Source organism: Tamandua tetradactyla, chromosome 7 (assembly GCF_023851605.1).
Source record: "Tamandua tetradactyla isolate mTamTet1 chromosome 7, mTamTet1.pri, whole genome shotgun sequence".
In the NCBI taxonomy this organism is placed as follows: domain Eukaryota; kingdom Metazoa; phylum Chordata; class Mammalia; order Pilosa; family Myrmecophagidae; genus Tamandua; species Tamandua tetradactyla.
The window spans coordinates 96,147,296-96,174,277 of NC_135333.1; the positions used below are offsets into that span (position 1 = coordinate 96,147,296).

A 26,982-nucleotide genomic window follows, 5' to 3' on the forward strand; every position below is an offset into this window, starting at 1 on the left:
CCTTCTGAAAGTTTAGTTTAATAGGGATCTGATTTAACTTTGCTATCCCAGAAGGATCTTCCAGGGACTGCATTATGATCGTGATATACTACAGATGTGAAGAAGTGTCAATGCAAACTTCAGGCCAGGAATAGAAGATGTGGCAGCCTTTAAACACTCCTTCTTGCATAGATCCACTTAAAAAAAAACTTTCCCTATTCCAGGCCATGAAGATATTCTTACATGATACTTTTTAGAAGTTTTATCTCACTGCAGTTGGAATTAATTTTGGAGTAAGGTGAGAACAGGTGTTAAGTTCCATTTTTTGTCCCATTAGATATTAAATTAAGCGGTTTTAATGTGTTCAAGAAATTTGAAAACTGTTTATATAGATTACTTTTAACTTTTACTGTATAATGTTTAATCTTTTAAATTATACGGATTTTAGAAAGTGTATTTAGTTTCCTTATTGCCATTGTAACAAATTAACCCTAAAGCTAGTGGCTTAAAAATGATACATATTTATTAGATTATGGCTCTGGAGGACAGAATTTCATGAAATGAATCTTATGGGCTAAAATCAAGGTGTCAGCAAAGCTGTAATCCTTTTGAAGGCTCCAGGGAAAATTCTGTTTCCTTGCTTATTCTAGCTTTTAGAGCCCACCTGCATTTGGCTCATGGCCCCTTCCTCCATCTTTAAAGCATATCACTCCAACTTCTGATTGCTCACATCTCCTAACTCTGACCTTCCTGCCTTCTCCTTGTAAGGACCCTTGTGATTACACTGGTTCCACCTAGATAACACAGAATGATCTTCCCATCTCAAAATCTTTAACTTAATCCCAACTGCAAAGTCTCTTTGCCATGGAAAGTAGCATACTAGAAGTTTCCAAGTATTAGGATGTGGAATCCTTGAGGGAGGAGAGGCATTAATCGGTCTACACATAGAGTTTGCAAAACAAGAGCAAATTTTATCAATCTCCCTTTCCTTATTTATTATTAGAATGACCATTATATGTGCACTAAAAGAGTTTAATATAACTTTATGACTAGAAATTGCCACAAATTTATATGTAAATTATACAGGCTATCCCTAAGGAAGCTATTTATTCCAGTTTAGGTTCTTTGCCATTTAAGGTGCACGGCACTCCACTGCTCAGCACTATACATTATCTCAGTTATGATCTTTTGGTAAGTGGTGGGATATTATCTGGAAGAATGCTTAATAGATTGCTTTTCATGTTTTTTTCTGTTCAATAAGTCTTTTTAGAAATTATGAAAACAAAGATCTTATATATCCAAGCATAACAAAATTAGGAAAAGTAATAATCAGAAAAGACGTATATGTAAGTCAAGCTTTGACTAAAAAGCATCTCATAACTTAAAAGAATAAGTAGTCCTCATATCATTATCCCATGCTGCTAATGATTTTCTCCTATGATTCTCCATGCAAGTTCAGCTCTAAGAATCTTGAATATGGATCAATGCCAGTTTAGTTTGTGCCTTCCTTCAGAGGACTGGATTGGTCTACGGTTATTTATAATTTTAAATGCCTTGCACAATTTAAAAGATTGTTCCCTTGCTCAAGGATCATTTGGACCTAGTATCTCTGAGGATATTAAATTTTTGTTTGTTTTTTGCCCCAGCTAGGCTATTCCCAAAATTAGAATTCAATCATATTTACCACTATATCCTTACCAAGAGGTAAGTGCTGGTTACGTAGTAACTGCTCATACAGTGTTTGTTTAATAAATTAATGAAGGAACTTAAAATATAGGAAATAAACTATATATTCAGAGCTTAAATGATGCAAATACGCTTGGAGGAACCCCTTTCTAATCTAGATTCCATGGGAGGGCCTAGGAATAGAAGAGGCTTAAGTCTAAGCACAAAAGATTAGCTCACACTGAACCTTACGCAGAGCACAGGGAGGTTTTTTTTTTTTTTTAAAACACCTATAACCATTTTATTTCTGAATTTTTTTTTAAAGTTGGCTGAGAGCTATAAGAGGGTTTCTACAATTCGGAAAAGTAAAAGAAATTATTTGGGAAATCCAACACGGGAAAGTAAGATGATAAAGTAATGCCCATGTGCCATTCAGGGTTTCCTAGTAGTTCTCTTCTATTTCTGCATCATAAGTTTTGCTATAAATCAAAGACATGGACGGGGTTAAATTCTTAGCCACAGGGCTAAGATAAGAGAAATGTTGGTTTTTAATATTTACAATTTTATTCAAAACAAAGAGCAAGGTTTTGTGTAAACACACTTTTATTAGAGGATGAATATAGTTTCACAAGTTAAGAATAAATAATATTTTTGTTACCTACAAGAGTGTTTTTCTCTGTAAGGATGAGCAATCAGAGATCAACGTTTTTTAGAATTTACTCTGATAATTTTATGGTCATTGCACATAATGTAAACTTAGTTAAAGTAATTAAATATTTATGGAATCCATAAATACATAGCATGGTTATAAAATACATAGGGAGGAAATAAGTTTCTGCTATTTTATATAGTTTCATTTTGCTAGTACAAAGTATGCGCATCTGGAAAGAGAAGCTCTTTCGTTTGTAGTTGAATTTCTGGAACACGAAAACACAGATGTCCTTTCTAATTTGATTCTGGCAGTAGACATCTGTTATTTTTGCCTGCCCAGCATCCATTCCTCCTTCTTTTGGAAAAAACATTCTGATTTTTTTTATTAGGGGACCACTCTTTTCCCATTTCAATTCATGTGTCACAAGTAGAATAACCCTAGCTCCCTAAAACACATGCCCCTGAAATTCACATGGGGAGACATTGGCCTGGCCAATCAGAGAATTAAGCACCCTAGCTACATAAATAGTTCAGAAATTGGCACGAGACCCAAACCAGAACAGTGAAGCTCATTTCCAGAGTTTTTACCAGAGCTACTGGGAAAAATACTGCTCTCTTTTCGTGTGGGGACTTTAGGCTAATAATAATGGTAGCTGGGCAGTGTGATGGTGGCTCTGTGGCAGAATTCTCACCTGCCATGCTGGAGACCCAGGTTCAATTCCCAGTGGCTGCTCATGTTAAAAAAAATATATAAAATGGTAGCTATCTTTCCTATCATAAAGGCAGAGCCAGCGAGAATAAAATCAATGGAGGAAAAACTGCCCACTGAAGGAAAAAGTCAATCACCACCCATGCAGCACCTTGGTCCAGCCATGAGTAAAGGAAGACCCACCCTGGACCTTCTGGTTCCACAAGCCAACAAATTCCTCTTTTTATGTTAATCCAGTTTGAAGAAGGATCCCGTGACTTATAACGGACAGAATCCAGACTAATGCAAATATTGTAACAGTCATTCACACAGTCTGATTTGGCTCTGCAGAAGCTGAGGCCATAAGTTCTGGGCAGCTGAAACACTCTGTGGCAATTTCTGAGTACTGTCTTGACTGCAGTTAGACAACGTTTGCTCTTACCTTATTATCTCATCTCCAAACTTAAGGTGGGTATGTCTACTGAGTTATTGTTTAAAAAGTAGGAAAACAGGGATGATACTCACTGGTCCACTTCCTGCCGTGAGATTCTGCAGAGCACCCAAAGAAGCTTCCTGGGTATAGTTTCGGACACTCTTGGCAATCAAGGACAAATACATCCTTATCACGATGGAGTGCCATAGCCACTCAATGCCCTTGGGGTTGCTCTTTTCCTCTGGCATTGGCATGTCCTGATATTGCTAATCACACACACAATGGAATCTAGAATTAATGTACTTCAAGTGACTCTATAATTTCACACCCCAACCAAGAGACCAGAAATACTGTCTAGTCTAGAAATGCTAATATTCCTAATAATAAGCACTTGAAATAGAAATGAAGGAACAAATATATATGATTCCCAATCACTTAACTTTTGGACTACAATGATTATTTTTCCTTAATATTTCCTCCTCTACCTTTAACTTTATATTTCATAGGTAGAAAGAACTCAGAGAATTAACCATAGGCTATTCTAGAATGATTCAGGCTGCTGTTAGGCTAAATTAGTCACTGTCACCCTGAAGATAAGAAAAACAGGTCTGTTCCCTCAGAGTCTTGTGAAGTTGTTTGGGATAGCATCAGGGTTCTAAATTTACCAGTTGTTCTCCAAGTTCACAAATACCATGATACTCGGGGAAGTAAGAGAGAAGGTCACATTCTTTCAGTTTTCACATCACTTTATGAAAATAAATACGTATTCTTTTCAATGGAGTTTGTTTTCAGTGTATCCAAAGTTTGCTTTTAGAATGTCCAAAGCCAAACATCAAGACTGCTTTTAATGCTAAAACAATTTACATACTATTGGCCACATTGCATCAAACTTATTTTCTAATCTATAGGGTATATGGTGGTATGGTTTAATGGTTAAAAGCGAAAATCTGGAGTCAGGTTGCCTGGGATTGAATTCCATTCCTTCCACTTATTTGATGAATTATTCTGGGAAAATTAATGAATCTTTGTTTCTTCCTGTTTCCTCATCTATAATGAGGATGTTAATAGTACATATCTCATAGGGCTGATGGAAAGATTAAAGTAATTTAAAATAGTGCCTGACATATGCTAAGCACCCAGAAACACACACATACACATTCTTTCAAAGGCCTCCAATATACCTCTTTTACTTTCCTGCTTCGATTGCCAAAACACCCAATACTTTTGTTGTTGTCAATCTGGATATTCCGGTTTTGAATATAGATACTTTGGGAGTACTTCTCTGGGAGCTCTACCTCCAGCTGGTAGGAGAGGTTATGAAGAATGCACACACAGTTCTCTGTGGCCTGAGAAAAACAGGACATAAGTGTTAATTATACATAGACAGATAGATAGGTGCTAACTCTTGCAGGTGTGATGTCACAGGACTCACTGGGTTTGGATCTTATAAGGTCTATTTAATGAGGTTCGATGTGCTTGGACTGTGAGGCGCCTGGGGGGAACTGGAATCAATATGGTTAGAAAGACCAAGGCGTGATCACAGATGGTCACGAGCACAATGCTAAGGAGGAGATGAGTTTTTTATAACAGTGGAAAGATCCTCTAGTTTACTTTTTAAAGAGTGTATCCAGAGGGACTCGATGTTTTAGAGACCTAACTCTGTAGCCATGTAGAGCTGGAGACTAGAAGGAGACATGGTTTACAGGAACCAATTAGGAGGCTTTTGCAATGATCAGCATGAAAGATATTCAAATGAGGACAGCAGAAGTAACAACAGCAAAGACTGGATGAACACAAATGCATTTCAGAAGATGAATGTACATGACTTCTTGTCCAGTGAACATGGGAAGTGAGGGTGGGGAGGCAGCCCAACATTACTTAGATTTCTACCTTTCTTTAGTGGATGGTGATTACTAAGAAGGATTATACTGAGGAGGAGCAAGTTTGGATACTGGGGAAGAGAACAATCTAGGTTCATTACTGAACATGTAGCACTTGGGCTCCTCTCAAATATCCAAAGCAGAGTTGTTAAATAGGTAGTGGGAAATTTGGCTGTGGAAAGTAGAAAGAGAAACGGGGCTAGATTTTAATTTTAACATTTCTTAGTATGTATGAGAAATCTTAAGCTCAGCAAATGTCAATGAATAAATCTAAACCTGAGCAGGTACTTCAAGTATACTTTGAAAAGTTCAGTAAAACAAAATAGGTCATTTGGTATGTGAAATGTTTCACTCTTGAATCACCTTGTCATCTGGCTGGTAATCGGCGATGGTTCCTCTGACATAGTGGACCAGTGAGTCAATCAGTCCATCACATCTTCTCATTACTTTCCTCCCATCAGGGCCAGCAGAACTCATGTTCCTATCAGAAAAGGAAGCAAAGCAAAACAAAACCATAAGGCTTAGCCTTGTATCTAAGCCTTTGTTTCAAATCTTTACTTGATGCCTCTCGTCAGTTGTTTGAAAAACTGCTGAATTTGTGAAAGGGTGGTCCTGGGGTCAATAAATCATCAATGGCCTAGTGGTTCTCAAATTTGGACCCAACTTCTAAATATAATCATACAACATGTAATCATGCCAATAAAAGTATTCAACTCATTTCACCGCAAGCTTCAAGGTCAGAGAATTATCTACTTAACCTTCACCACATTATTGATGTGAGACAAACACTGCAAATTAAACGAAAACGAATGGCAACATTAGATATAATACACCCAATGGCAAAGTCCCAACTTGCTCTTTCTTAACTGTAAGTAACAACTTCTCTGGGCCACAGTTTTTTTTCTTATTTGAAAAAGAGGGCATTGACCTATGTTATTTTGGGGTACTGTAGGTTTCAATGTAAACTGTTATTGACAAGTATTAAACCACATGCTCTAAAAAGTAATGATTCTATAATTAAAAAGGCAGAAACGTCAAAAAAAAATTCAGAGTTTCACAATGTGTAAGATCATGACCTACAAATATCTTTGCACTTAGTCTAGTTCTAATTTTGCTAAGCCGTGCCACCTTTCTAAAAACAGTAACTAAATCTACAAGTAGAGGATGCGTCCTTATAGAGAACCGACGCTTATCAAAAACAGCAAAGTAATGCATTTGAAGATCATGCTCATATTTTGGTATTCTGGTTACCATCTTTCTTTATCATTCATCATTTTAAACTTTTTTTTTCTAAAAATGATAAAATATCTATTAACAACAACATCTACAGAATATTGTTTTCTGGTTTTTAGAATTTTGAGAACCACGTCTACTCCCCTTTGTCAATTTTAATTAAGAATGTTCCTATAAAAATTTACCAGATGAGTTTCTTTGAAATACTCAAAGTATTTCAATGTTTGTTTATAATGTCTCGCCACGCTGAACATCAAAATCAAATACAACTCTCAGAATTTTCTGGTTCATTTTCATCATCTTTAAAATCACATAGTTGTACTCGATTTCAAAAAGGCTTTCTGCTCCAAAATACTGCTTTCAGTACATATTTGTCAAAGAACAAATGTGCCCAGCATTATATGAAGAACTAAAGGGAACAAGTGAGAATACACAGTGATGTACCCTGCTCCTATAGGGGTTCCATCTAAAGGCTGAATTACGGGAAATTGATAAAAGACTTTTAATTCACAAAACTGACTATTTTATGATTCAATTTAATACTTGAGGAGATAAGACTAAAACATCTAAAACTAAGGATATACTAACAGTGGTTGCTGAATTGATACAATGAAACTTTTGGTTTTAACAAAATACCTCCTGTGATTTTGGTTTTCACTTAAGTCTTTAATTAGAAATTCACTTCCTTATATAACTTTTACTGTACCTGAAAAACTGACATTCTGTTCGTAAAAAAGAAAATGAATGAATTCATCCACTGTAAAAAAACCTGTTTTTACTGTAGCTTCTTTCTCAAGAAATGATCATTCAATCCAAATTTTCCACCTACTCTCTGAGCCCTTTAAAGATCATAGGATTGTAAAAAGCTTGACAGAAACAGAAAAATAAAAAAGCATCTTTTACTAGTCTTCTTACTTTATATGTGGAGAAAGTGAGATCCAAAGCATTTAAGTTACATTTTCTGGGTAAATTAGTGGTAAAGCCGGGATAAAAGGGCTGTCTTCATTGTGTGCCATGGTAAAGACAAACCTCACTTAACATTCATTTGCCACTTGGTTAGCAAATACCATACATCACTAACTCTAAAACATTACTGTATGTTTCAAAACTTCCCACTGACCTTTCTAACCTTTGGTTTGGAAAAGAGGCAATAGTTTAAAATTGCTTCGGTAAATCAAAAGGTCTGCTTTCTAACTAGCTAAACCCACTGCACATCTTGCAGATGGATGACTAAGCTTTCTTTCATTTCACTGTGTTTATTTTTGGTCAAAATGGTAATTCAATTGGCAGCGCTGCCAGTGCACACACTGTTGTCTTGTAGTTTGGTATTATCCAGACTCTGCTTGCTTGAAATGGGACTTATCAGGGTTCTTTGGCAGCTGATACCTTTGCTGACAGAAAGCACATGGAATCCCTTTGCTTCAGCATTTGTTTTTGCTTATCAAAAATAGTTCCCACCTTACTCAGCTGCCCAGAAATATGAATGATATGGATAGGAGTCATAGAGAGAAAGGAATTTGCTTTATTAGCGCTCTGAAAATAACCAATAAAAATCAGAAAATATGTACATCCTAAGCTGTTTTTTCAATAGATAATACTTTAATTTGTGAGAATCAGAGAACTTACATGGCTCATCTTAAGCAGAATTGAGATGTTCACAGTGCCTCTCTCGAAGCCTGAGAAGTATCTATTTATCAGTGCTCCCTATATGTAGTCCAGTGGAGGTTTAATATGGAAAAAATATCCCCAAATTATAAGTGAAACATATTAAAACAGTTACCTTGCTGAAAAGTAAAAGCGAGTACAGTGGAGCTCTCTGTGTGGGTTTTGTATTATCTTTGCAACTGTCTTGTAAATTTGAAATTATCCCACAATTAAAGCTTTTTTTTTTTGAAGCATGTAAAGGAGAACGAAGTTACTCAACGAAAACTGATTTTCAGAGTTACCAATAAAACACACTGGGAATGTGTAATCTGGTGCCTATGGGTCGAATCAAATTAAATGGTGGATTTTCCCTCTGGTATGATGAAGCCGAAGTTTGAGTAAATACGTGGGTCCTTTCAGGAAACTAAAAATCCTAGTTTCCTTTCATTGCTGAGCAAGTCAGTTAACTGAAATTTTCAAAACAGATCCTTGGATTGAGGGGTGGAGGCCAGGGCAGGGGTCGGTGGAGGTGGAGAGGCAAAAACTACTCTCCACGTAACACAGTCACCCCTGTGTTCCAGCGGGAGATCATCAGCTCCTGTCTGACGTTAGGAAGAATTTTTCTGGCAAAATTGACTTGTATAGGGCTATGGAGGGAGGGAATAGACGCCGCACATCTACAGGACTCTGAAATCATCACAAAAAATTTCACATATTTAGGAAAATTCAGGTATTTTATTTGAAACCAAATCTGTGATTCTTGACTGTTTCCAGGACCACTTATCTCCCATGTTCCTGAGGGCCAAGGTGAAAAAGAGAAAAGAAAACAAAATACCCTGAGTCTTGCTAGAATTAAAAAAAGAAAAGATGGTATGAAGGATGGTTAAGATTAATTCACACTGTGAATAAATCTTAAGTTCATATGGTAAATCAAAGAACGGACAATGTCAAATGATAAAAACAGCTACAATTGTATGCGTTCTAGTATATGTGCTAGACATTGTGGCAGCACTCTACAAATACTGAGATCTGTAATTTTCATAAAATTCATAATATCAGGGTACCCTGAAATGCTATTCAGACTTGTAACTTTCGTTTAAAATAGAAATTACCCAGTTTAAAACAGGATTTCTGTGGCTAGATGCATGTATTCCATCAAATTAAACTAATTTACCAGCATTGAAATGAAGTTTGTTTCCACACAAAAGGTCCAAGTTTGGTGAATGGTAAACAGGCCTTGGGGAAATGATGAGCTGATATGAAATGTTTCAAGTAAAAGCTTACCATTAGTCACGAGGCCATGAAAATGGCAGTCAATGTACAGTTGGAGTGCATCTTTTAAAATGCTTCACCAACAAAGGAGGTAATTCGAAGAGGCAGAGATTAAAACAGAAAACAAAAAAACCAGAGTTATCCCTAACTGATAACTGGTGTGGCTTCCTAGTAAGCCACCGTTTACCTATACATTGTATGCAAGAAGTGCCAGCTACAGGACCAGTCTTAATGGTCTAACTGGCATAATGACACAGTGATCATTTTAACGGTTTTAAAAACCGTGGATGTGCCCGGGTATTCATCCACAATGAAAGGCTTCCTAATCCTGTGTATTGTAAACTGGGCAGTGAAGCCCCAAGTGGTACTAGTCAACTAAATTCTTGTCAGGCGGAGTCAGAGTCCAATCCAAGACCTAGTAAGCACTGATATGACCTTGGCTGATAAGGAGATATCCTTCTTCCTCTTGTTATTTGAGATTTAGGTCTGGGTTTTTGTTTTATTCTTAGCTAATACCTACCAAACAGTTAGGCCTTGTCTGAGATTAACCAAAAAAAAGCAGCAGAGGCAGCCTGTGGTTGCACAGAACAAAAGGGGAGCCTCATTTGAACTGGCAGAGGAACAAAACTCCATTCCAAAAGAAAGGGTTGTTTGTTATTTGGAAGTAAAGATCAGTTCCTGAAGGTATTGGCAAACATCAGTTTAAGTCAAGTGTTCAGTGTACAAACAGAAGCAACTTTGGGAGGGAGAACATGGATCTACAATCTATACATCTTGTTTCCGTCAGGACAAGGAAAATGAATCAAACACACATATGTCAGCATCTATTACACGCCAAGAAACTACTAGGTGGAGAATGAGAAATTCTATCTCTAAATTCTTCTAGCTCTGCCTTCCTGCATTTTCAGGTCTTCTGAAAAACTTCTGAATAGTTAACTCAGCTAGTAACCATCTGTTGGTAGGCAACAGTCATTTCCCCTGGATTTAGCTGGAGCAGGTCGTTCATGGTAGATTGCCAAATTCCACTTAAAGACAATTACAAACAGCAAACTGTAATTTAAAACACATGCTTGGAAGTCGCTGCAACTTGAGTAGGCATTCCTGACACCTAAAGGAAAAGATATCTGGGACGCCAGACTGGGGGGTGACGAAGATGCTCAAGAACTCAAGTATAAGTATGTGATGCTCAGACAGTCTGCTTTTCCTCTTTAACTGGAATATACAGACATAAAACGTAATGAAGAAAGAAGAGTATGTTTTATAACGTGCTGTACTGTGTTGTCATTTTGTCCAATCATCATAATCAAGATGACAAAAAATTCTGCAGTGGCTTCACAATAAAGAAACCATTGTTATACTGTGATGCTAAGATTAAAGTAGCAATTTTATAAGTCTTTTTTCAAAGTATATGGTTACCGAACAATAGGAACTCAGGCAAATGAGTCTTCAGGGCTTTAGGAATTCATATTTTTAATATGACTGAAAATGATAGAGATGAACTACTGATAGAAAAATGAGCAAAAAGACTGAAATGGGGATTCAAACACCAACTCATTCTTTAAGAGCTTCTGAAGTGTGACCTCCTCCAGAAGCTTTTGCCACCTCCAGTTACCTTTAGTTGAGCAACTCAATGCCTTCATATGAGTCTATTTACACCTCTAATACAGTTTTTTATCGATGTATTTTCATTATCTACCAGGTGTCTGCCTCCCCCTCTAAACTCTTGACTTCCTTCAGGGCAAAGACGTGTACTATTCTGAAATTTCAGAAATTTCAACAGTGCTTTGGATATAACAGGCACTCAATAAGTATTTGAAGCATATGAAGAGTGAACAAGAGCAAGTGTAAAGACAGACTGAAGGATAAAATCCCAAGAAGGCTAGACAAATTTCCATTCTCAAATTTCTGATAACTGGTTCTATAATTGTGGAAGTTACTGGCACTGAATTTCTCCAACTGACAAGTAAGACTGCTAACAGGTGCTGCCTACATGCATTTGTGCTTTGCTTCAAGTGTTTTCCAAAACTTGGGATCTCACTGCTCTTGGGGTAAGCAGCATTTTCTTCCTTTCTCTAATCTGATGGAGCTGCCATCCCTCTTAACAGTCTTACAACTGTCCACTTGCCTGTGGCCTGACTCCTGAAGTTATTTTAATTTCTGGCCTCGAAATTATTTCCACCTCTTGTCCTTCGACAAGAAGGAGAGGAAGGAAAGAAAGAAAGGGGATGAAAGATGTCATGGGAATTTTATGGAGGAATGGAGAAATAAGTCTTTGGCATAAATTTTGGAATTATTCCTAATGATAGTCATTGGTTGTATTTATGTCACATCCAAAGATTTTCCAAAAGTGTGCCAATTAATGAGGTGTGATATACAGATTTGACAAACAAGTCTCACCAATTTCCAAGCAGCTACTCGTTCTAAATAAAAAAATTGGGGCCCACAATGGATGAATGTGAGGGAAGGTGTAGAATCAAAGAAGACAGCTATTATTTTTTCAGTAATTTACAGATATTTGAAAGAGTAAGCTAAATTATTATAAAATTATTTATAAATTATAAAATAATTATAAAATTATTTAATTTAATAATTAAAATAAATTATTAAATATTTTGACCAAGTTACACTTTTACCCGAAGTATACAAAAACGACTGCGATAAAATGAATGGGATGTTTTAACAGCTTTCAAACAAAGGAAAATCCTGAAATTTCACATTATCTTCCAAGAAAACAAAAAATAATTTCTTCTGTGAAAAGGGCAATGCGTTGCTAAATGTGCCTATAACCTAATTATCCACATCTTAATGTTAAAGTAATCAACTAATGGAAATTCAGTGCCAGAAGTATGCAAGAACCAGCTTTTGCAGGGGAAAGGAAGAAAGAATCCCTTATTTGTAGTGCTTGCCAATTTCCTTGGTTTAACTATTCCCACTATGACACTAAGTTATCAAATGATATCACTGAATACAGTGCTATAAAAAGATGCTAAATAATTGGTCTCATTTGCTGGCACCAGCACACTACTCAGTATACCATCTTATTTACCTCTCTTTCCTTGGATTTTACTCCTCACTCATGCTAGTGTAATATTATTCAAGGAAAAAGATGGAAATTTGTATGAACAAATTATTATTCCTGTTGCAAAATTTCTATCATCCTTTAGTGACTGAAACCCCATGAAAGTATATAATTCAAAGGTACCTGCTGAAAGCACCAAAGCCCACGGTAATTGTTGCTGTGGGCAGATTCTAATCTCGTACATAAAGCATCTGATATTTAACAAATACAGTGCACCTGACAGTGCTGGTCTTTTTAAAGGATAAGCTGTGAACAGTCCCCTGTATGAATATTATCTCTCTGTAGTAGTTCCAAGTGAGCAGAACTGTAGCTGCCACAAGTTTGTTAACAAAGCAAACATTTTACCTGTAGACCAGGCTCACTGGTCTGTTCTTTAGCTGTTGGTCTGGGCACAACTGTTTCCCGTAGGTCAGGGAAGTCCCACTCAGAACTGCTCTCAGTGACAGGTGAGTAAAGGGAGAAAGTCACCAGTCCATGCGGCAGTTTTCCTGCAAGGTGGACTGATGGCATTTAGCACCACTAACCAAAGTCACCGACAATGTCAAAACTACTACTCATGCTGCAAATTCATCACATTTCATTGTTTACTCTGAACTTAGTGGGTGAGAGAATGTGTCAAATGTATTTGTATCTTTTAAGACATTTGCTAATATTTATGACCTCTTTATGCAGCTATGGTTTACTATTAACAGAGCCAGTCAACACTGGTCTTAAAATCTTTTTAGACTAAGCTGCGGTCATAAATAAGTACCTACCTAGTAAACATCCCTACTGTTATGGTAATTGAGACTATTTGATTTCAGGTTCTGTAAAGGTCTTTCCTTAAATTCTGATGCATGTCCTCAATATTCTCCTAGTGGCTTTTATACTCATTGTGCCAACATCCACCCTGAAGTCTTCTATATTTGCCATCCTCTCTTGGAAAGAGATCCCATTTCCTATGTGTCATCCTTTAAATCTGCTCAATCACATGAAGTATGGTGCAGGGCTCCTCTTGCAAAGAACTTCTAAAACAAAAACACTGGAACTCTGAGACAATGCCCATAAAGAGAACTGGATATGACTGTAAATTGGCCTGTTGGACTCTGTGATGTTGTAAGACTGTGAAGGATAGAGGTTTTATCCATTTCAGTGTAGTCTGTGCATACATGACAAATATTAATGTAACATACGGATTAAGAGCTCTGACTTTGCAGACAGGCTTTCTGGAGCTGAATTCTAGCTCTGTCTCTCATTAGCTTTAGAACATTTGGAAAATAACTTAATCTCTCGAAACCTGAGTTGTCCTTATCCGATAAATAGGAAAAATCTATTTCATAAGTAGACTTGTGAGACTGTGCTTCTGTGAGAATAAATTTAGAAAATCTTTATGAAGATTTTTAATGACATAATACACAGTAAATACTAGCCAATATTATTACAAATTAGATATACAGATGAAGTAAGAATATTTTAATAAACATATTATGACATTGAATTTCCCAGATATATTCTGCTTTTGAAAGCAGTTCAAACTGGCAATGTGGATTAACTTTGCAAACCCTATTTAAAATGGTGTCATTTGATTCTGGTAGGAGTACATACAGCTACCACATGTTCTGAACAATATGTGCCAAATAGGTCATTATTTTACCCAAACCATTCTGGTCTTCCTCTTCTCATTCAGATTAGGAAATTACAAGAAGAGATTTATAACAAACATTTACAATTTCACCTTCTCAATATACCTTTCCTGTTGCTACTAGAATTATTCTTCCTCACACAGAACATATCATTTTCTATTCTCCTTATGCTAGCTAATCTCACTTACAGAAAGAAAATAATTAACTCCTTAGCAAGTCTTTAAGACCTCATGATCTGGTCTTAGCCAACTGTTAATTTCTTTCTGTCACAAACTCTATATTCTTGCCACATTTAGTTATTCATTGAATTCATCACATATTTTTCATTTGCTCACTTGTTCACTTATCCCTTTCATTCAAATACTTGATACATGTTTATTACGTACCAGAAATTTTGCTAGGTGTTAGGGAGTAAAGACTTTTAAAAAATGCATAACCTTAGATTTTTTTTTTTAACATGGGCAGCTACCGGGATTCAAACCTGGGTCTCCAGCATGGCAGGCAAGAACTCTGTCTGCTGAGACACCATGGCCTGCTCAGCCTTAGCTTTTTTTTTTTTTTTTTTTTTTTTTTTTTTTTTTAAAGGAAAGACAGAGAGAAGGAAGGAAGGATAGAAGGAAGGAAGGAAGGAAGAAAGGGAAACATTTTTAAACATTTTCTTGTTTTATTGTATTCTGTTTCTCCGTTTTTGTTACATGGGCTGGGGCCGGGAATCGAACCGAGGTCCTCCGGCATAGCAGGCAAGCACTTTGCCCGCTGAGCCACCGCGGCCCGCCCAGCCTTAGCTTTTAAGGAGTTCACAATCTTGTAGAAAAAATACACAAACAACTAACCATAAAACAGTAATGTGATGGAAGCTATAAAGGAGGAGATCCCCTATTTTAACTGATAGGAATAAACACATTTTTCGAAGAGAAGCTGGAAAAAGTTTCACAGAAAAGGTAACATTTATCTTTGGTGTTAAATACTTAGGACATGAAGCATTCAACATATAGATAACAGAAAACATTTACCAGGCTCTAGGACATCCAAAGAAAAGAAGGTACTGTGGTGGGTATGAAATATATTTGTGGGAAAATGGGAAATAAATTTGTAAAGAAGGTTGCAGACAGACTGGGAAAGGATGTATATGCTATAATGAGAAAAGGTGTCTTCTGAATTTTTTTTGCCCTCATAGCAAGTATTCCCATCCCTCCTGAAACAATAACACACCTTAACATCCTTGTCATCAAGCAGATACCTGATCCAGATCTGCCCAGTCCAAGCAACAGTGGCCCAAGTGACAGGCACTGTACTGAAGCAGGGCCAAGAAGAGACTATCCCTAGAATTGACACAGGCATCTGCATTTGTAGGAAACAAGCCCAACTGGTAATGAATGAATGAATGAATGAATGAATGAACAGCAAGTAGAGATGAGATAATAGAAAAGGAGTGACTCCCAGGATTATGAATTTCTGTTCCAACCTTTGAGGCCACAGTTCCTGGTACATGTCTTGCGCTTATACAAGTAACGGCCAGCATCTTTACAGCCACAGGAGGCTATAAACCCTTAATTGGCTAACATGAGTTTGACTTGGATTTCTGCCACTTTCAACTTAATTAGTTCTGAACAGTGTATCTGCCATGTTAAGAAATCTGTTTTATGTGGCAAGGCAATGGAAATCACAGAGAAATTTTAAGACACTACAAGTTTTTAAGAAGATGAGTGATGAATCAAAAGTGAATTAGATGGGCAGGCCACAGTGGCTCAGCAGACAGAGTTCTCGCCTGCCATGCCAGAGACCTAGGTTCAACTCCTGGTGCCTGCCCATGCAAAAAAAAAAAAAAAAAAGTGAATTAGAGACTACTAATCGAGTTAGACGTGGCACAAGACACTCTCTGGTGTCAAAATATTAGTTAACCTACATGAAATGGACAAAATCATAGAAACACATAAACTACCTGCATTGGCTCAAGAAGAGATAGAAGATCTCAGCAAACCAATTACTAGTAAAGAGATTGAATGAGTAATCAGAAACCTCCCCAAACAAAAAAAACCCCTGGTCCACATGGATTCACAGGGGCTTTTTTTTTTTTTTGCTGTTTAATTTTTAAAATTTTTTATTGATATATTATATATTCACATAACATGTAATCACCCAAAGTGTACAATCAGTGGTTGACAATATTATCATATACCTCTCTGCATCTATCATCACAATCAACTTTTTTCTTTTTTTGTGAAAAATAACATATATACAAAAAGCAATAGATTTCAAAGCACAGCACAATTAGTTGTAGAACAGATTTCAGAGTTCAGTATGGGATACAATTCCACATTTTTAGAAACTCCTAGCTATTCCAAGACACTGGAGATTAAAAGAAGTATCAATATAATTCAGCAATCATACTCATTTGTTAAATCTACCTTCTCTATATAATTCTACCATCACCCTTGATCTTTCTCCCTCTCTTCAGGGATATCTGGACTATGTCCATTCTAACTTTTTCATGTTGGAAGGGACTGCTGATAATATGGCATGGGGGATGGAACTAGCTGATGTTCTGAAGGTACTGGCCCCTCTGCATTTCAGGACTTATTGGGTGGGTCTAGGAACCCAGCTGGAGGTTGGAGGTTTCTGGAAAGCTACCTTAGTACATGTATATATTGTCTTTGTTGAATATTATACATTGCCCTAGGTGTTTTTTAGGATTGGCTGAAATGGTTTTGATTGGGGTTTGGCAAGTTATGATAGGTAGGAATGTCTAACTGAAGTTTGCATAACAGCAACCTCCAGAGTAGCCTCTTGACTCTATCTGAACTCTCTCAGCCACTGATACCCTATTTATTATATTTCTTTTCCCCATTTTTGGCCAGGATGGCATTGCTGATCCCAGGCTCATCCCTGGGAGTCCTCTTCCACGCCACCAAGGAGACTTTCATGCCTCACAGGGGAATTTTACCAAACATTCCAAGAAGATTTAACTCCAATTCTGCTGAAACACCTCCAAAAAATTGAAGAGGATGGAACGCTCTTTAATTCCTTATTCAAAGACAATATCACCCTCATCCTGAAGCCAGATAAAGAAATCTATAGACCAACATCTCTTATGAACATAGATGCAAAAATCCTCAATTAAATACTAGCAAGCCAAATCCAACAGCATAGTAGAAGAGTTATACACCATGGTCAAGTGGGATTTATCCCTGGTATATAGGACTAGTTCAACACAAGAAATTCAATTACTGTAATAAACCACATTAATAGAATGAAAGAAAAATAAAAGCCATGACCATCTCAACTGATACAGAAGGCATCTGACAAAATCCAGCATCCCTTCTTGATAAAAACACTTAAAACGCTAGGATTAGAAGGAAACGTCCTCAACATGATAAAGAGCATATACAAAAAGCCCACAGCTAACATCCTAATTACTGGTGAAAACTTGAAATCTTTTCCTTTGAGATCAGGGATAAGGCAAAGATGCCCCCGTTACAACCATTTTTCAACATTGTACTGGAAATTCTTGCCAGAGCCGTTAGGTGAGAAAAATAAATAGGAGGCATTAATACTGGAAAGGAAGAAGTGAGACTTTCCCTGTGTACAGATGACATGATCCTACATATACATATAAATATATAAAATCCTGAAAAATCTACAAGAGAGTTCCTAGAATTAATAAATGAATTCAGCAAAGTAGTGGGGTACAAGATCAATGTGCAAAAATCAGTAGCGTTTTTATACACAAGCATGAACACTCGGAAGAAGAAATCAAGAAAAAATTCAATTTACAATAGCAACTAAAACAATCAAATATCTAGGAATAAATTTAAGCAAGGATGCAAAGAACTTGTACACAAAAAACCACAAAACATTGCTCAAAACAATCAAAGAAGACCTAAATAAATGGAAGGACATGGTTGGAAGACTAAATACTGTTAAGATGTTACTCCTACTCAAAGTGATTTATAGATTCAAAGTAATTCCCCCAAAATTCCAACAACCTTCTTTGCAGGAGTGGAAAAGCCAATCATCAAATTTATATGTAAAAGCTGGGTGGGCCACGGTGGCTCAGCAGGTAAGAATGCTTGCCTGCCATGCCTGAGGACCCGGGTTCGATTCCCGGTGCCTGCCCATGTTAAAAAAAAAAAAAAAAAACTTTATATGTAAGGGTAAAGGTCCCCGAATAGCCAAGATCATCTTGAAAAAGAAGAATGCAGTTGGAGCACTCAACTTCCCAAACATAAAACTTACTATAATGCCACGGCAATCAAAACAGCATGATCATGGCACAAGGACACACATATAGACCACTGGAATTGAATTAAGAATTAAGAAATCAACCCTCCCACTTATGGCCAACTGATTTTTGATAAGGGGGCAAATATCATTCAATTTGGAAAGAAAAGTTTCTTCAACAAATGGTGCTGAGAAAATGGGATCTCCATTTGCAAAATGAAAAAGGACCCCTATCTCACACCTTATTAAAAAATCCACTCAAAATGGATAAACAGCCTAAGCATATGAATCAGAACTATCTAACTCCTAGAAAAATAACATTGAGAAGCATCTTCAAGATTTGTATTAGGCAACAGTTACTTATATTAAATGATGTAGCCACTGTGGAAGAGTTTGACAGTTCCTCAGAAACGTAAGTTTAGAATTATGCTATGACCAGGTAATCCCATTTTTTTTATATATACTCAAAAGAATTGAAAGCAGGGACACAAACAGATATTTGCACACCAGTCTCATAGCAGCACAATTTACATTTGCCTAGATATGGGAGCAATCCAAGTGTCTGTCAATCAATGAATGGATAAACAAAATGTGGTATATGGATACAATGGAGTATTATTCAGCTTTAAAAAGGAATGAAGTCCTGATGCAAATGTGACAACATGAATGAACTCTGAGAACATTATGTTGAATGAAATATGTCAAACATAAAGGACAAATATTGTATGGCCTCACTGTTATGAAAAATTGGAGTAAGCAAATTCATAGTCAGATACTATAATTTACATTTCCAAGGGCCAAGGTGGAAGTAGGAAATGGGGAGTTAATGCTTAATTCATACAGACTTTATGTTTGTGGCAATGGAAAAGCTTTAGTAATGGGTAGTGGTGATGTTACCACAACCTTGTGAACGTACCACTGAATGTTGTTAAAAGGGGACATTTTAAGTTGCATATGTGTTACTAGAACTAAAAAAAAAAAGAAAGTAGGACTTGTGCTGGTTTGAAACAATTATGCACTCCAGAAAAACCATGCTTTAATCCTGATTCAATCTTGTGGGGGCAGCTGTTTCTTTTAATCTTGATTCGGTATTGTAAGGCAGAAATTTTTATTGGTTTATCTCCACAGAGATGTGACATCCACTTGTGGGTGTGACCTTCTGATTAGATGGAGATGTGACTCTATCCATTCAAGGTGGGTCTTGATTAGTTTACTAGAGTCCTTTAAAAGGGGAACATTTTTGAGAAACCTCAGATGCAGATGTTTGGAGAACAATTGCTTCAGAGCTGAGAGAGACATGGATGTTTGGATGCTTGGAGTTCCGACAGAGAAAGTAGATGCCTAGACATGGGCAGAAGCCAGCAGACGTCACCATGTGCCTTTCCATGAGATGCTATGCAAGCCAGAACCCAGAGTTGTGTTCTGGAGGAATTAAGTGAAAGCCCACACACACTTAGAGAGGAAATCACTGGCATGAGAAGCTTGAAGCAATGGAACCAGGAACATGGACCAGCAGATGCCAGCCATGTGCCTTCCCGGCTGACATAGGTGTTCCATATGGCATCAGCCTTTTTTGAGTGAAGGTAACCTCTTTTGGGTGCCTGAATTTGGACATTTTCACGAGCTAGAACTGTAAACTTGTAACTATTAAATCCCCTTTTTAAAAACCATTCCATTTCTGCTATATTACATTCTGGCAGCTTAACAAACTAATACAGGACTGTACAACATAAACAGTGAACCCTAATGTAAGCTATGGACTATAGTTAATAGAATTATATTGGTATCATTTCATCAATTGTAAAAAAGGTATACTAATATATAGTGCTAATAATATCAACTGCATATTGAAAACTGCATGTATGATTTGGGGGTTATGAGAACTCTTTATTTCTCCATGATTTTTTTACATCTTCTCTAGTTAAAAAAAAAAAAACTGTTTTAGAAGACATTTCTAGTGGGCAGTACAAAAGATGGATTGGAGAGATACCATTTAGGTGCCACTTACAACTTTGAAAAATTTGGTTCATTCTTACCTAATCCCTGACTACTGATAAAGTCTGCCAAGGCCGAGCTTGTCTGGCACCTCTTCTATAGTATCTTTTTGATCCTACTCGGCTACAATGAATGATTCTTTGTTTTGCGATCCTACACACTTTAATTGTGCTTCCAACTCCCTGGTTCTCAAACTTCAGAATACATCAGAACGACCTGGAAGGCTTGTAAAAACAAGATTGCTGGGCCTCACCTTTACAGCTATGCTTCAGTAAGTCTGGAGTGAGCCAGGGGGGTCAAACAAGCTGCAGGTGAGGCTAATGCTGCTGGCCCAGGGGCCACACTTGGAGAAGAGCTGCTCTAACATCTTTCACTGTAGCTATGTGATAGTCTGCACATCTGCAGCCTCTGCTAGATTACAAGTTCCTTCTAGATTTTCATATTCATCCTTGTAAAATTCTCAGTAGCTAACATGATACTTTGCACAAAGTTTGTATTTGATAAATATTGCTGTGCGATTAACATGGAGTTAAGATAAACATTTGACCATAATAAATTCCCTCAGTTAATATCTATCCAAATAGATTCCATAAAACAACAGAAATTGAAACGTAGACTACAGCCTAACTTCTTTTGGATGGCTTAATTTTGATTATGTCTCCCTGCTGATTACTTCAAAGTCTTGAGCGTAATGAACAATAATTATTTTCAAATATAAGAAAGTTTGAGAGGCATATCCTAGAAATTTAAGATTAGTTGTTTTCCTTTCTCTTGCACATGTTCCTATTTTCCTTTTGATTTTAGCTGGCATCAGAGCAGAGATGAACCCCAGGGGAGAAAATAGTCAAAGTAAACTTTTTTTTATCCTGATGTTTGGAAATATTAACAAAAAAACCTCTTCTGTAAGCTGTTTTTAATGTAAGACAGTGTTCTAGTTTGCTAGCTGATTTGATTAAAACATGGCTTTTCTAGGGGACATACACCTTTTCAAACCTGTACAGACAGTCCATTCTTTTAGATTTTGTTGCTTATGCTATTTAAAAACACCAGGCTCTAAATTAAATTTTTAAACATGCCATTATATCAGATTTTGTAAATTAAAAAATATCACCAGGCTGGTCATAAACCCTGTGAGACAGGGAAGACTACATTGAATCGACTCCTTCTAGGTGTTCAGGCCAGATCTCTGGTTTCTCAACTGAAACTGATATCCATTCTTCTGAGCCCACAAAAGGGATCTTTTGGAAGCAGACGTGTCTGGGAACCAATACGCTATTGATACCTGACCCTTCTCACTGTCACTACCTTTTGCTTCTAGAATATACGGTGATCTTTATAATTCTTATAGCATCTCCAGGTAATAGGGTAATGTTTTACCTAGATCTGGTTCAGTATTTAAAATACAGAGAGAATAGAAGAGGGAATTGCAGAATGGTGTTACCTTAGGCATCCTGTGACGTTGTAGAAAATATCAAAATCAAGCAGACCGTTTGGTTTTGGGTAGTCTCCTTCTGGCCACCCCGAGAAGGGGATGACAATAGTTTCAGTCACGGTAAGTAAGGCTTCTGTTATCATGAGATTCTTGAGTTTGTCATTAGAGGACAAATTCCAAAGCAATCCTAGAAAAGAAAAGTACCATCAAACCAGTGTGGGGATGGAGTGAAGTGGGAGTGGTGAAAATGCTTGCTGAAAAGATCAGTTCAGGTCATCATTTTCAGGGTTATGGCTAGTTTTAAGAAAAAAGGTGGTGACAGCCCCTTTTCCAACTGAAGTGACCTGCTTAGCGGTCATTAGAAGGTAATGGAGGCTGATCCATAAGAATAATTAAATATATATATCTATGATATAAAACTGTGCAGGTTTAAATTAATCAGGAGTGTGAATGAAAGCTACTTAAACATTTATTGCTGTTTCTCTTAAAAGACCCCAACACACAAGTAACCCTCATTGTGATAACGAATTGTGGGCTCACCGTTCAGAAGGCATGAAACGACCCAATCGCACATAAGACTTCAAGGTTTTAAGAATCCTATTCTTTCCTCCCTTACATACATGGAGAGAATATCTCTTCCTGCCTCCTGATCCTCACTACCTGTCACCTTTCCTTGACATTTTGCCTACCAAGAATAGCAGAAAGAGCCTGTAGAAAGCTTTTTCCTGTGCCTGTCAACAGAAGGCTGATCAACACCACCAATTAATATTTATTGATTCCTACCCAACGACAGAGCTTATGCCCTCCAGGAATTTATGTTGGTTTATTTTATAGTCTGGCAGTGAAGGAGAGACAAACATATCTTATCCATCTGCCAACTTGTATGATCTAAGCATTGTAAAGACTAATACTACATTTACTCATTTAGTTTTCCCCTATCTCTTGAATTCCTCACATTAAAGTCAAACGCAATACAAGCCAACAAGGGATAAATTAAGATATCATGTTATTTGAGGTAAAGATTGAGAGAGAATATAAAGTGGCATAAAAATTTAGGATTTATTTCTATTACAAATTTGATACTCAAACACTTCAGATTCAGTGGAACAAGGACTATACATCTATTACTTGTGAATCCCAGTTTGTGTAATGTTGCCTTCCTATCTCTCATGACCCAGTAAGTTACCCTAACTCACTATCGTTCAGGAAAGGGGAAAGAGAGAAGGGACAGGAAGAGCAGAGATAACTCTCCCTTCTCCTCACCCTCCAACCCCCAACCCATCCTTCCCCAGTCAGTAATTCCTACTCCTTGAATTTACTGCCTTATCTGTTTATAGGCAAGAGAATGCATAAGTATAGAGGGTAGTCTACTTTTTGAAAAAAGCAGAACCATAAGATGGTAGAGTGATGGCTTGCTAGAAACATGGCAGTCTTGGCTGAATTATGTGGTGATATCATCTCGCCTTATTTTAAAATCAGAAATAATAGCCAGTATGGTTAAAATTTGGTAATCATTCAACCACACTTCTATTCGGCCTAATCTATTGGAATAGGCCTAATATAATCTGTCAGGCTTAAAACAGTTTGCTTCGTCCTGGCTGTGCACTTTCCCCCAAAAAACAATTTGCTTTGGCTGTGTACCAGTAACTAATTTATAAATAGTAACCCAAATTCCCTTGCAGACTATACATAGCTTCCAGAAGACAGCAAGACAGCAGGTCTAATGTTCAATGAGGACTAGACTCATGGGGAAACCTTTTCCTAATCTAACTAACCCTGGAGGTTAGGCATGAGCAGCGCCCCTCAGGGCTGCAAAGCAATGACCTCATTTCTCCCATTTGATTTTAAGAGGTCCTGGAGGGGGAGAGGCAGATTACAACTCCAAAAGCGGCTGAAAACAATCTAAAGGCAGGTCTGAGATTTAGTTCTGGTTACTAAACTACAAAGGAAAGATAAATGGAAAAGAGAGGAAAACAATAAAACCCCCCAACTTCCTGAGTTCTAAATAAGCAAATTAACAGTCCTTGCCAGAGGCTTAAAAATGTCAAGCATAATGACATTTTCTCTTCTTAAAAGGACCACACAGGGTATTCAAAGGAAAAAATCACCGTACAATAAAAACCAGAGAGGATTAATTTGAACAAAGGGAGTTGAATTTTCCTTCAGCAGTCCTTTATCGCTCCTTTACTATCCTTTATTGCTCCACATGCTACATTATTTCTGTAGAGGTGTACGATTTAGGGGAATTTTAATACAATTTTTGAATTTTTGATGTAGGATACCATACAGAAATATCATTCTTGTCTAATTTCTAGATGGTATGAAGCTGGGAAAGAGCTAAAATGTTCCATACAGATTCAGGATTAAATATATTTATGCACACATACATGCTCTCCACATATATTTATATAGCCAATAAATGACCTACTACAACCTGGGAAAATATGTATTTCAGTAGGAGAAACAAAGGGTTAATAACTTTAATATACAAAATTTCTATAAATTATTTTCAAAAATGAAACACCAGCAGAAAAACTTTGAAAGTACTTAACACAAAACCCAAAAGATATTAAGGATTAAGATACACAGGGATACATGTTCTTTAGTAACTAAGGAAATAAAAATTTAAACCACAGATACCATTTTCTGTGACTATAGGAGGAAACAAACCCAGAATCAAGGAGTTTACATTCCAGGGGAGATGTTGGCAACTTTTAAGAAAGCCTTGAAGAAAACAGAGAGAGCTGCTTCTTAGATCCAGATTTCCACGGCCATGACAAAACTCTGCTCACTATTGAGGTTGGCAAGGAGTTCTATGCTGCAGTTTGAGGGTTAGACTAGACTAGTGCTTCCCAACTGAGCCTGGAGACTAATTAGAATCACATACTCCTGGCCACACCGAGAATTCATTTAATCAGAATCTCAGAAGGAATCAAAGAATTCATGGTTTAAAAAAATTTCCCAGGTTGTAGTAGGTCATTTATTGGCTATATAAATATATGTGGAGGGCATGTATGTGTGCATAAATATATTTAATCCTGAATCATTTCTGGCACTGGAAACCACTGGACTAGATGATTCTGAAGCCCCTTTCAATGATCAGATTCTAGAATCCTTGATAGAGTATTTAGAGTTCAGTTTTGTGTTTTATTTGCTGAACCTTTAACTTCTAGTCAATTTATTCATAGTCTTAAATTCCTATTATTACATTTCTTTGTTGCAGCTAGTCTGCCTGTAATTTTCTACCACTATGTACTTATATTAGCCAAAAAGAAAGTGTACTTGATTCTGGTAAGGGATCTATTTTCAATAATTACTTATAAGGGAGGTGATGATACTTGCATTATCCAAAATTTATTGCCAACTGTGATGTTTGAACAAAAAAATAGCTAAAGGAATCTTACAGATGTCAGAGTTGGTATTTTATTAGTATTGACCTCCAGGACAGGAAATATTTTTAACTAAATTTGTGTAACAGGTAGTATAGTTTTCAAATTTTATAGATTAAATGAATCCTTATCTTGAGTATAAAAAAAATGAGGAAGAGATAGGAGAGGAGGAGGAGAAGTGGGGGAGGAGGGAGAGACAGAGGAAGAGAGAGATGGAAGAAGGAGGGAAAACTGGTTATTTTTAACCTTGTTTTTCAAAGTGGTCATAGAGCAGAAAGAATTTTTTTTTGACAATGTCCTCTGTATGGATATATTCATCCTTTCATTCACATTTTAAATTTTACATGGAATATCAGATTATCGCAAAGGCCATTTATTCCAAATTATGTATAAACCCAGGCTCCCTTGCTTGCACATTATGGCTGCAGAATAAAATAATATGCCATTATCTAAATAAATATAATCAATGTTTTACAATATTTTGGATATTTAATTAAAATACAGCACTGCAATTAAAATACTTCTATAAAACACAAAGAGGTCAATATGTATTGCCAACAAATTCCATGGACAACCGTGCCCCTGAAATTTCCTTACGCGCTCATTATGCATAAGAGAAAGAGAAGCCCCACCCCGTGTCATTCCCAGTCGATTTTAACCCAAGCCAAAGCCCTCCAGCAGCGCTCACTAAGCAGTGGCACTGAAGGTGAACTTCTGAGACTAGGGTGTGCTCCTCTCATTTCAATTAAAATTACTCTACAACACATATTTGGTAAAAGAAGCGGAACAATGTATGGAGGGAAAGTCTTTGCTTCTGAAATTGAATCATCAAAGAAGGAAGAGCTTCCCTCCTAGATTGGGACTGGAAATGTCAGAAAGTGAACTAAGTGCCAATGCTGAGCTTCTAATACATATGTAGAAAGAGACGGTTCACTTTTTTTATATCTTGGCAAAAAAAAAAAAAGGATCCTATATTAAAACACCCTAACTTTATTATCTAGATATTCTCAGACCACAACGCTCTTTATTATCTTAGGTCAAAAACCCACAGTTGAAAACCTTACATGAGTACCACAATGGTTACTGCAGTAAATGCACTGGCGTGAAGTAAGTGAAAAGCTGCTGTTAAAGGACATAAAGGTGGTTCAGAGAAGCCCCTTCATTCAACACTTTGCTGAGGGGTAGGAGGCATTGAGAGTAAAGTATGGAAAGATGGCACTGGAACATGCTTTAGAGGAGAAGTGATATTTTAGTCAGCTCCTGAAGGATGAGGGGGCCCACCAGGGAGTCTAGATGTAAAGGATTCCAGTCCGAAACAACAGCATAGACAAAGGTACAGAGACAGAAAAGAGTTGTGAAACAGACCAGCAGGCCCTTCAGGAGTTTAGAACCTGGGCTAGAGCTATAAGAGGAGAGACACTACTGGCAATCACCAGAATCGTATCATAAAATCCTGGTGCGACATGGTACAGTAGAGTATGGAGAGTGTAATGGGACAATATTCTCACTTTAGGAAGAAATCACAAGCAGCAGAGTGGAAAACAGATGGAGAACAGGCAATCCTGAGCCACAGAGACCAGTTAAGGGACTACTGCAGGAGTGGAGCAGGAGATACGGGGGATTCGAACCAAGGAAGTAGCGGGAAGTGAGAGGGGAAGGCTCAAAGAGGAGCAAGGGAGAGTTCCAGTCTGGGATTCTTACAGAAGAGCCTCTTCCAAAGAAATGTAACTGAGTCATTATTTTCCCCAAAAGGTGTAGGTGAGAGTTACCTTGATGACAAAGAAAAATGCCCAGATGAA

At 37.2% G+C, this 26,982-nt stretch overlaps 1 protein-coding gene across 2 annotated transcripts in view; it reads right to left on the bottom strand.

Moving 5' to 3' along the window:
• PKP2 (plakophilin 2) overlaps positions 1-26,982 on the bottom strand; it is a 121,544-nt gene that overhangs the window by 19,558 nt on the left and 75,004 nt on the right. For both annotated transcript variants that reach the window (XM_077170496.1, XM_077170495.1), the window contains exons 6-9: positions 21,804-21,981; positions 5,660-5,777; positions 4,598-4,762; positions 3,509-3,682 (exon numbers count right to left, since the gene is read on the bottom strand). In XM_077170496.1, coding sequence (XP_077026611.1) covers positions 3,509-3,682; positions 4,598-4,762; positions 5,660-5,777; positions 21,804-21,981 — 635 coding nt within the window. The remainder of the gene's footprint in view (positions 1-3,508; positions 3,683-4,597; positions 4,763-5,659; positions 5,778-21,803; positions 21,982-26,982) is intronic.